Source organism: Branchiostoma belcheri, unplaced genomic scaffold (assembly GCF_001625305.1).
Source record: "Branchiostoma belcheri isolate BF01 breed outbred unplaced genomic scaffold, Haploidv18h27 scaffold50, whole genome shotgun sequence".
Lineage (NCBI taxonomy): Eukaryota > Metazoa > Chordata > Leptocardii > Amphioxiformes > Branchiostomatidae > Branchiostoma > Branchiostoma belcheri.
In genome coordinates, this window is record NW_017804132.1 from 2335203 (window position 1) to 2347354 (window position 12152).

General features: G+C 42.4%; 1 protein-coding gene across 1 annotated transcript in view; it reads left to right on the forward strand.

Moving 5' to 3' along the window:
- The first annotated feature begins 10625 nt into the window (after window positions 1-10625).
- The window catches only part of LOC109480263 (G-protein coupled receptor 54-like), a 6345-nt gene continuing 4818 nt past the window's right edge, over window positions 10626-12152 (forward strand). Inside the window, exons 1-3 of the mRNA XM_019782412.1 lie at window positions 10626-10749; window positions 11249-11378; window positions 11876-12038. Of these exons, the coding sequence (XP_019637971.1) occupies window positions 10656-10749; window positions 11249-11378; window positions 11876-12038 (387 nt within the window). The 5' untranslated portion in view covers window positions 10626-10655. The remainder of the gene's footprint in view (window positions 10750-11248; window positions 11379-11875; window positions 12039-12152) is intronic.

Below are 12152 nucleotides of genomic sequence, written 5' to 3' on the forward strand. Positions count from 1 at the left end.
TCACTCCTCTTGATTCCTCAAATTCCGGGCAAATTAAGCGTCCAAATGTTCCATCACTTCGCTCAGGTGAAAATGAGTACTGTATTGTCCCGTGTTGGGGGCAGAATTAATATAAGTTGAAAAAACTTGAGTGTGCCGTCACCACGTCTTGTGATTAGATGTTGAAATATATACTAGTATATATATAAAAAAAAGGAATGTTCCATAGAATAATTCGAACGTATTTCGTGTACGCCACTTTCGAAATTTCGAATGCTAGATTCTGATGTTGGAATTGATGCTACATTTTTTCTTCTTTCCTAGCTACCTCCGAGCCCCATTGAAATTAGATTATTAGCAAGTGGCCGGTACGTTTTGATACTCTTTTTTTCTACCAAAACTGTTAAACCCAACACGAAATCTTGACTTAGCAACCACCTGTTGTAATCAGTTTACAGTTTGCATCCTCTCTTGTTTTGTATCCACATGCGTCGTGCGATCGACTGACGCGACGGGATGTTTTGGGAGAGTCCTGCATGTTGTAAAACACTGCAACTTGCACCTGACATACCTTTGAAAAGATCGCCATGGCAAAAATAAGAACCGCCATTGAATACAATATCAATTTGACATGAATATCGTGTTGGATAGAACATGCCAATCTATTTGGGATAATCTATTTGGGCCACTTGATTCCTCAAATTCTGTGCAAATTTATCCAATCCTTGGGGACTGTGTGATGATGTGTAGCATTCATCAAATCCATTTGTAACTATCGTAGCCAAAACCGTGTCTACCCAGCCATTATACCTGGATGCATCAACACGTCGGTTTTACCTACAGATTGCGCGAAACCCTGATTTTCCACGGTTTCCTTTGGATGTTCGGTCAACGTTGCATCAGAATTTTGTTAGCCTGGATGCCAGACCCAAAGCACACTGGACACAAAATATCTCAGTGTGCACACTGAGATATTTTGTGTCCAGTGTGCTTTGGGTCTGGCATCCAGGCTAGAATTTTGTCTGTTGCAGAAGATATATTTTCCAACACAACATTTGACAACAGACGGGATAACGTTGTTTGTGCGACGTTCTGCCGAAGTGCTGTGCACAATACAATACAGGTGCATTACGTTCTGCCGACGTGCTGAATGGATCAGGATTATGGTCCACTGAAGGTGAATTGGGCAACTATAAACCTATGCCTAGATATACATTCTATGCCTGAATGCGTTAGGGCTAGGATCAGGGACAATTTTGAAATTCGGCCGAAGGTTGCAGGTAACTTTCTGATGGCCCATAGTCACATCGTTGATGTGCTTTGGTCAGGAATTAAAAAAAAAAGCCTTTTAGTACAATACACTTTGAAATTTCAAGTTCTACATTCAAGTGACAATGCCATGGCTAGCAGGACAAGTATAATGAGCAGGTGGCTGTCAGTGTTCTTCATACATTTTTGAAATGAATGTGACCGCACTTCATGTGACATCGTGACACCTCTGTCTGCATTCGATGACCCTTAAGTCCTGGCAGTCTGATAAAGATCGATAAAAATGGATCGATATTCGGATTTACATGTCCTTTAAAACGCAAGAACGTACGTGTGTTGACCACTCCCTGAAGTCAGGGTTTTAAATCCTTTTGTTTTCTGTATACCTACACTGGTGAGGGTAACATTAGAAATTACCTGCACCAGACAAGTTTTACCTGCCCCACTCTGAATCTATATCGTACTAAACTGTTCTGAAACCGTTGCCATTACTTCTTTTATACTTCAAAGGTAGTAACAGTCAATTTTAATCTACGAAACTGGTTCAAATATTGGTACTGCTTTGGTCCAGTCAAAATCAGCGCACGTAGTCAATCGATGAAGAAATATACATGTAAAGGCAATCACTATTATACGGTATTTGGCCTAGTTAAACGTATAATCTCACAACAATATGCCGACAGAGAACTTCAGTAATTTGACATTTCCGGAGGGAGTTAGGTTGTTTGAACTTTTCCTTCGTCTTGAGTAAAAAAAATCAATGCACACGTGCGCCTGCTATTGAAGTATTGACATCTCAATCTATCAAGCCTGCCCCGGAGAGGCGTTTCTGCATCGATGAAAGGCCTGGAAAGCGGATCAGATCCTTGAAGATTTCTGGAAGACCTTTCACAGAAAGCGATTCTCCTTAAGTTGGGCACTTCAAACAGACCACTTAAGGCTCAAAGACTTTTAGAAGTCGTTTCAAACGTTGCTCTTTTAAGTTTGACATAGTTCTCGCTAGTTTTCTCTCTCTTTTGCTTTTTCTTCCTTCCTTTCTTTTCATCCTTACTTGTTTCGTTCTTCCTTCCTTTTTCTTTCTTTCCTTCTTTCTTCCGCCATTCTTTCTTCCTCCCTTTCTCTTCACAGCACAAAAACAGATATTTAAACAAACTTTCCGCAATATGTAAAGAAGTATTAAAGTTGAGAAAATATTTCAGTAGACTTTACGACTTTGTAAGGCTGCTGAAAGGCAAATTCCTAGTTTCGTTCTTCCTTCCTTCCTTTTTCTTTCTTTCTTTCTTTCTTTCTTTCTTTCTTTCTTTCTTTCTTTCTTTCTTTCTCTCTTTCGTTCTTTCTTTCGGTATTCCTTCTTTCGGTATTTCTTCCTTCCTCTTTCTTCCTTTCTCAATTCTTTCTCTTCTTTCTTTCTTCTGACTTATTTTCTACTCCCTTCTTTCCTGTTTTGACCATATGATGTAGAGTGGGTGCAGTTTAAAGCTCGTCGCTAAGACAACAAATTCCCCACTTGACGTTAGCAACTCATTATAGTAGTTCAGATGAAAGGCCAGTAAATGTTGTAGCCATTAATTGTGACAGGTCTTCTCATTAATTGAAGGTTCGTGTCGCTCATTTTAAAGGTTCGTCGCCTTAAGTAAGGGTTCTTGCCACTCAATATCGCTTGCCACGCATGAGGGCAAGATCACGGACAGTTTAATATGCGTTACTGATTACGAACTACGATTATTTGGGGAGGCTGCCTACGGATTACGAAGACTTAAATGAGGGCCTGCAAGGGGTAGGGGGGGTTCCGACAACGCTCTACGCTGAATTCGAAAACCTCTCGATTACGCTTTACGATAAATTCCAACTGGCTACAACGCATTACGTAGAATTAAAACGCCGAATACGCTCTACACAAAAATATTAGAGCGGTCCGTCTACGCTCTACGTAGAATTAAAATGGCCGATTACGCTCTACGGAAAAGGGCTTGCCGGGCCCCCTTAAATAAAAGGGCTGATTACGCCTTACTAAAAGGCAATGCAGGCCCTCACTCATTGTCACGTTTTTGCGCGTGTGATTCTCCATACTGTATATTAATGTCCTTGATATCAGTATTCAGTGCTGCAGCCTGTCCGACTTTCCTGTTGTTTTCGTGGGAACGGGTTTTAATTACTGACCTGTCGGGCAGAATCACGTCGCTCGCGGGACGCCGTGCGCTGATATGACAGGAATGAGGAGGAGGATGGAGATGAAAGAATCATCTCTCTCCACAGGACCTACTGAAGTTAGCCTGGATACCAGACTGTTTCTAGGGCCTTCGTGGCTCTTGGACCACCGAAGAGTCGATCCATGCTTCTATTAGGCCGTTGGCGGGGAAGCGGATCTAAGGGAGCGGACTAAAGCTAACAAGGCTGGACTCCAGGCTAAAGAATACGGCCTGCAGTGTTTTAAGGGTTGTTGTGGTAAAATTTCCGGAGCCGCTGTTGGCTCAAGAGCCAAAGAGCTGGCCTGCCAGTGGATGTACTGGAAACAGTCTAGCATCCAGGCCCTTACTAGTACTAGTACTTACATAGTATGAATGGAGTTTAGAGGTTGGGTGTATACATCTATTAGGCCGATTTGTATGATCTTGGCTGACAAATTGTTTAATACAACTTTCTAATAATAACCAACTTTAATACATTTTTCGTCCTCTGCCTTAAACCTTCAGAGGTATGATTACATTCATTATTTTTATTTATTTGTACCAGACAACTAGAGGCAAGAAGAGTGGGGGTGGGTGTTTCAGAACTAGGCCAGGCATGTGTTTCTCCTAAAGTATAATTGGTCCTACATGTTCGGCCGTACATTCCGGTGCCATGTCGTTACATGTGTCACCACACCCCACTACACGGGGTCGCTAACCCAAACTTGTACACAAGATCACACAAGGGTTCAATGTCTTCTTTGGATAGGCTCACAGAGTGCGCCTACACAGGCCTGTTCCTCGGCTCCGGGGCCATCATGCCCCAAGGAAATTTTACCATAGACCCCCTTAGTTAGGCCCAGGACCTAGCGTGCTATGGGTCTGGCTCACCCTGACATATATTTTCGACATTGATAGGTCTCAAGAATTTGTAGCCTCTACCAGGCTTCGGGAGGCGGCTGGAAGAGTAGAAATTTGCCAAATAGAGGATAGAGATAACATGCCGAGGGGAGTCTGTCCGCTGGAGAGTTCGGGTGCGGCAAACTGTTATCTGGACTCCAGCAGACCAACTCTCCCAGCATGTTATCTCTGTATTTGGCAAATTTCTACTCTTTCCAGCCGCCTCCCGAAGCCTGCTAAAGGCTACAAATTCTTGCGACCTATCAATGTCGAAAATGTATGTAAGGGTAGCCTCGATCGTAGCACGTTAGGTGCAGGGTCTAACTGAGGGGGTCTGTGGTATAATTTCCTTGGGGGCATGTTGGCCCTGGAGCCGAGGAACTGGCTTGTGTACATACAGTCTGGCACCCAGGCTATTTAAATGTCAGGGTAGAAACTACGATATGATAGAAGGCTTATTGCTATAACTTAACATTGCCCAACATATACTAAAAGTTAGAAATTCAATCACATTACTGGTAGCTTCTGATATGATTTAAATAGTCTGTGCTTGTCATAAAACCTAAATATATTTTAATGCTGTACGGGTATGATGCTGAACATAAATAAATTGCTGATTGTATCAGCAGAGGCTTAGCGGTATCTCTGGCGGCAGAGGTCTAGACTGATCATAATATCTGACATTTACGATAATAACTTTATTGCACAACAATTGTACAGGGTACAAGGTATACCATATACGCTGATAAGGCTAACCTAACTAACCACAGCAAGTATTTTTTATGGATGACATCAGCGAGCGCATTAATTTTCAACTGAATTTGGCCAAAAAAATTTTGTTGCCGTCTGAAAGTGGTCAACATGCTGAAAAACATGCCACTGACCTTCCTTTGCAGACAGAAAGTTCATTGCCTTTAGGGGGAGGCTGAAGTTCTTTAAACTCGGACACTTTATGTAGAAAACTGATTCCTCTGATAAGGATCTACGCGCGCCCCCCATGCGTTTCGGACCAATGTTCTCATTTATCAAATCACCCCCTAAGGTACATGGGGTAACTGACCTTATAAATTTGAAGTTCAATGCCTTGTCCCAAAAGAGCCGTTGAACCTTCCGTTGGAGAGGGAGGTCATTGACCTCACGTAGTTTGCTCAAGTTCATCTGTAAATTTTCACGTTGTCGAAAAATGAGCACAAATGTCGAAAAAACATTCCGTGGAAAGATAATTTTTACTTTGTCTAATTTCGGATTCTTGTATTAGATTTTACGCAGATCAATGATTGTAAATTTCTTTTTTTTTTTACTCTGCAGTGCTTCTTGAGTTCATATCCTTAAACTTGTCCTTGACCGCCTACATGTAAAAGTTTTTTTTACAACTTCAGGCCGCCAACTTGCGTTAGTTCGTATATCACAAGCTGGACGAATTGGACCCCGTAGACTCGTTATGATAGTATCTTGAGAGGGCAATCAGAGCTCTTCGTCTAGTCTTTCGGTTAAGGGGCGTCAAGGTACTTTTGGAGCCACGATTTGCCGTCTTGTTTACTTAATAATATGTTCTTTGACCACGTGCTTTGACAATCTCTTATCGTCACATGGCGCATGTATATTGCATGTTCATCGTTAGGAGTAATTCTTCGCGCAGTCGAATGTCAAGACTCATAAATTGTTTTGACGTCTGGTGTTAGAAGCAAGGATTTGGTAATCTCCAAGCATATCCCTCTCGGTGGCAAAAAGACAGTATCAAATTGGCCAGGCAGTATCCATTAGCCAGAGAAGGTCGCCGGCCACCGACGGTTGGTGGGGGTCAGGACAACTTGAAAAAAAAACGGCCATATATAAAAAGGTAAAGATCATTCCCCAAAACCTCTGCTTGGAGAGTAAGGATTTGGTTCGTTCTAGTTTACAGTAGTTCTCGACAGTCTATATCAGCATTTGTCATCATTTTTAGAGCGCCTTTTTGAAGCTCGTCGTCTGCTTGTTAACTTAATATGTTCCTTATCGTCCCAAGGCGCATGTATACTATTCATCGCACAGTCTAACGCCTAGCCTGGGTGCCATCCTATTTGTATGCCGGGGCTCCCATACTCACTCCAGAAATATTTCTTATTAGGGAGCGAGTATGGGAGCTCCGGCATACAAATAGGATGGCACCCAGCAGGCTATCGAACGTCAAGACACGTACGATCTTTTATCTTTCACCGACGCTTTTCCCAACTAAGAGAGTCGTTTTGACGGCTGGATGTGATAAGAGGAATTTGGCTCGTTCTAGACCTATAAGCGTTAAACGGTGTGGTTGCGGGCGCCCCTTTAATTCCAGTCTATATCTGCATCCGTCATCATTTTTCGGGCGCCTTTTCATAAAGCTCTTCGCTCTTTAAATACACCTCTGGGTATACTTTCTCTCCGAACACTATCAACTCTATAACGATCAATCCGATTTCACTCTGTATACGCACCATTGGAGCCCTTTCCATCTCGTACAAAGACACCGGCCTTATCAAACATGTCTTTGTTGTTGAGAATCTATAGACATTTTGTCGCCAGAAATATGAATAACCTCTCCAGGGAACTTTCTGACAATAATAACACAGGAGGCAAGCGGGTTGTTCAAACAAGAACGCTGAACTACCTTCCTGTTTTGAAGTGTGAGTAAGCGGTGCTCCAATAACAATGTAAATTTCTTGGATTACATCTAAGCCTTTCCGCTTTTCCGATGTAAACAATTTCAATACATTAAAGAAATGATATACTGCTGGGAATCTGTTTTATACGAACAACAGGCAATCTAATGCAAAAAAAAAAATGTTAGTTGTATTTTTGTGATTTAAATATATATCGATTTATATTCCCAAACTTCAATTAAGTTCTTCTTATATTTCGACTTGCTGGTCAAAACTTCGCTTGTTAAAACGCAGAGCACTTCTGCATACCACTATTGATTTTGTTCTATTCCATTCTGTTTCTTCATAATTTCTTAATTGACTAAGTTCGCATGTCAGACTTTCTGACCTGAAAGACAATAATGGTCTGGCTGTGTCATTCCACGTCAGATTTCCCGAACCGTTGATGTCTGTTGGGCCAATTTGGACATCCTAGAAATCACGCATAATCCTGGCCTCTGGTCTCCTTATATTGATCCAACATCAACTATAAGGAGTTTTGAAGTTATAACAATTATCAGAACTGCAAAAGTCACTGTAAGAATCTCGCAGTGTCATTGTACATCGGACTTCCTTGGTCCGTTGACGTTTCTTTGGTACAATTTGGACATCTAGAAATGTCAATTTTTGAGTGGATTCACGACTAACCCTGGCCTTTGATCTCATATTACTGATCCGACGTCAAACCACAAGAAGTTTTAGTTATTAGAACTCCAAAACTCACTAAACTCACTTTTGATTACCTACATCCGGCAGGATTTCCGGTTCTCAAATCTCGAAAAGTTTCTGATTCTTTCTTAGAAATGCAAATATGCCAATTGGCATTCTGACTTTACGAACTTTTCGGGCCTTGAATTGACCATGGTCAAAAGGCCGACGTCAAAGTCAGCATTAGACATTTTGATCAGGTAAGGTACTGTACAGGTAATGTCTGCGCAGCTCTTATGTCTGGGGACCAGGTAAGGCACCGTATAACAATTTGTTGTGGCTCTTATGTCTGAGGACCAGGTAAGGCACTGTATAAGTAATATTTTTGTGGCTCTCAGGTCTGGGGACCAGGTGAAGTACAGTACAGTACAGACATAGCCGGTACGGATAATACAAAGCCTATATCTCGCCAAAGTCACTTTTAATTTCATCCTTTTTTTAAATTGTCAATGGGATTCCTATTTTTCTTTGATTTCTTAAAACTCTGAAAGGTTTTTGATGAAGTGTAAATTGACAGCTTGGCACTACGTACGTTCCAGGTCTTTAATTTACTACAGCGAACATGACACGGCGTCGACCTGCCGCAAAAACAGGATGTCATCATGTTGGGATAATCACATACGTCGCCAAGCTCAAATTTGCTGCATTACAGCAAAGTTTCAGATTTTGAATCCTGAAAGGTTTCGGCTTCGCAGATTTCGTGCATCTTGTATATAGTCGCTGCCATCGAGGGCCAACGTCACAATTGCATTGCGCAGTAGAAGCCCCAAAATTGTACTTCCTAGTTAATATCTTTGAAAATCCTTTTTTTTTATCTTAAAAATTTTGGTCTAGTTTGGAGACTTTTGGGACAGAAGGAACAGGTAGGGTCTAAACCTTCCTAGTGTGGTCAAATTTTGTTTTGGGACTTGTTTTAGTGTATTTGACCATGGGCTTCTATGGCCAAAGGTAACTATACTGTCTGCCCTCAATGAGGTTTGAAATCAGCTACAATCTCGGATTTGAACCCTAGTCCTAAAACCCTAATTCTCCACGCCACAAAACATCACGGTGCATGTTGACGGGGTGTTCCAAAGAGTTTTCCGTTCTGCGATATGGCGAACGACCGTTCCTAATGGCATCGGTCGTTTGAAATGGCCTCGTATACGAGACGGAAATTAGTATCGGCGTCTCGCTGAGTTAACTAATTCATTGACCTTTTACGTTTCCAGTCCCCCTAGTAACAGGTGTTTGTTATTCCGTGTTTCCTCCCATTTGTAACTCCTAAAAGGATTTTATTATTCCAATTTCCGTACCTCACCAAAGTCCGTTTTCATGTCTCCGTCTTTTCTTAAAATGTTCCTGATGCTGCCCCAAGCCTTGCTTGACTACTAGTAACCCATGTTTACCAGGCCTTATAGTCGCCTAAGTGGCCCATTGCTTACAGAATCTGGCCGCTCTGTCGATTTTACATGGCCTAGATTTGGGTGTTAAAACGCACGCGTAAGCACCTACACCTATTCCCTCAGTCCATTAGGTGTTAAATGGAATATTGGAGATTGCTTAATCCATTTAAGTTCAGTGCAAGACACCTCTTTGAAACATGCCGTTGGGTAGCAGGCTTATAGAACTGGGGGTTTGGTGGTCTTCCACTGTTTTCTGATTAGCCCAGTTCTAAAACGGGGGTAATTCAACCAGGCCGGCTATGTTGTCTATATGCAATCAGAAAATAGCACATAAAAGCTCCCAAAGACCCTGGAGACCCCCAAAACCCCCAGTTTTTGGCATACTATGGAGGCTACCGTTGACAACGTTTATGGCTTAATTGAACTGACTGTGTTCTAAGATTTCTTACTTCATATTGGTTTGGGTTTACATTGTAAAACTCTTCATTTCCGTAAAGCACTTAGTAGCATTTTATTTGATTCTTTTCAATGAGGTTCTTTTCTATTTGTAGTCGTTATACATTCATTTTTCATCTACAAATAGACCACCGAACACGTCTGTGTACATGTAGGTTACCCATTTACCTCAGTGATCCGTGGCGCTATAATGGCGCAAGACCCAACGCCTGCTTTTCAGAGATAGCAAAATATTAACTGCGACGGATGAAGGTGGAATAGCTGTATCGGTATAGCTGGTATAACCGCCCTTCGGCGTAACACACCAGTTTCGCAGGCACGCGGCACGGCGGCAGCTGACTACATTTACATCTAACTGTAAACATTGTTTAATTAAAGCTATCCAACGATAATATATGTCCATAATTTTACTTGGTGACAGAGAGTTCCACTTTATAATAGTTCTAGGAAAGAATAAATTTTTGAGCACCTCAATCTTTGGTTGATACCTTTACCTGATATTTTAGGACATGACTATTTCTTGTTCTTTTCTGGGCTGGTATTAGGTACTTAGTAGTTGGTACGTCCACCAGTTTATTAGTCATATGGGGTCACATATATGGGTTAGTGAGCAGGCTGGATATATGAAGACCGACACGACGTAACCTGGACCTCTCTGATATAATCCACCCCTACAGGCGCAGTGTCGTCACTGCGCGGGAACACTAACCGACGATGGCGGACTCTAACTAGACTGAGAATATAAATAATTGGAATTTTCTCATCTATATTATCATTTTCAATAACTTGCAACATATTAGCGTCGCTATTTCGCTTTTCCGGCGACTCAGCGCAGCGCGAGAATAAGTTGCACCAGGCCGCTGTATTTTTACGAGGCTCCTAAAAACAATGTAAACAAACAGCGGTAAACAAGCCAAGGAGTTGGCCTTTTTCCAATACGTTTTTGTGGCATTTTTACTTCCCTAATGTCATTATGAACCCAGGTAGGCTTGTAGCACAATAAAATGTGTAAAACGACGATGTTTGAAATAGTGAAAATCTAACATAATATCGCTTTAACTAAAACTGGGCCTGTCTTTTCCATTCCACCCTACAGGCGCAGTGTCGTCACTGCGCGGGAACACTAACCGAAGATGGCGGGTCCTAACGACACGACCGGTCTCCTAGACAACGTGACGTGGGAACTGGACTCCTTCGTCACTCCGAACGTCATCCAGAGTACGCCAGGTGTGCCGGGCTTGTTCGTGACGCCGAACGCCGTTCTAAGTACGCCAGGTATACCAGGTAAATCAAATGCCAACGTTCTATGCCTCTTACTTTTGATTATTCTTATTCTTAGACTTAGGCCATACATTCGATTTGCTGGTCTTCGGATTTTTTTCAGGCATAGGCATCTTATGATAGAAGTCATGAAGTCAACATACCAGTACTTACTTGTACTTGAGTAGGTCTCCTCAGCTTGGAGAGTGGCCTGTGTCAACATACATGTACCAGGCTTGTTTAAAATTCAAGTTATTAATTTTTGCACTTTGAATCACAGCACCGCATTGATATATAGAAAACTGCAATACCTCTAGAGAAAGAAAAGGACTTTCTTCAACTGAAATATGAAATATCCAGCATTTTTTTACGTTTTGTGCGTTTCGGTGTCCTATGAATCATACTTTTGCATCATGCATCATATGCCAATCATATAATCAAGAATCATGTATGCTGTTGTTCCCAGCGGAGCCACCAGGGGTCGCTGTTGACCCGCTACAGTTAGGAGCAGAGGCATGGGCCGTACCGCTGGTGTTCTCTATCATTACTCTGGTGGGCGTCACCGGGAACGGCCTGGTCATATACGTCATCGCAAGGTACGTGTTTGTTTGTTTGTTTGTTTGTTTGAGATGAAATGTTCAAATCGGTCTTCATTGATGCCATGAGGGCTAGGGTAGAACTTAGAGGTCCCAAATTCGAGTCCTGACATGCCACCGATCTTGTGCCCTTGGGAAAGGCACTTTACACGACTTTCCTAACATCTCTCAGGTGTAAATGAGTATTGTATTGTCCCCTGTATTAATGGTGGCATTAAGAACATTTCAGTGTGCTGTTACCACGTCTTGTGATTACAAGTTGGAATATAAAAAAAAATGAATGAATGAATGAATGAGGCTTTATCAACCATGTAATTGTTCCCCTCGCCAGGTACGGTCAGATGAAGACGGTGACGAACTACTACCTGCTGAACCTGGCCGTGGTTGACCTGTCCTTCCTTGTTCCCTCCCCAGGTACGGTCAGATGAAGACGGTGACGAACTACTACCTGCTGAACCTGGCCGTGGTTGACCTGTCCTTCCTTGTTCCCTCCCCAGGTACGGTCAGATGAAGACGGTGACGAACTACTACCTGCTGAACCTGGCCGTGGTTGACCTGTCGTTCCTGGTGTGCTGTGTGCCGTTCACCGCCATCATCTTCGCCACAAACGACTGGATGTTCGGCAAGTTCATGTGCAAGTTCGTCTTCTATTTCATGCAGGTACGCAACCGTCCCCATATATGCCTTTTCTCCAAGCACAGGTTTAGGCTTTGGCTTATTTTGGCGTGCCTTAGCCGTTTTTACCAGGCTTCTTTTTTAATTTAATTTTTTTAC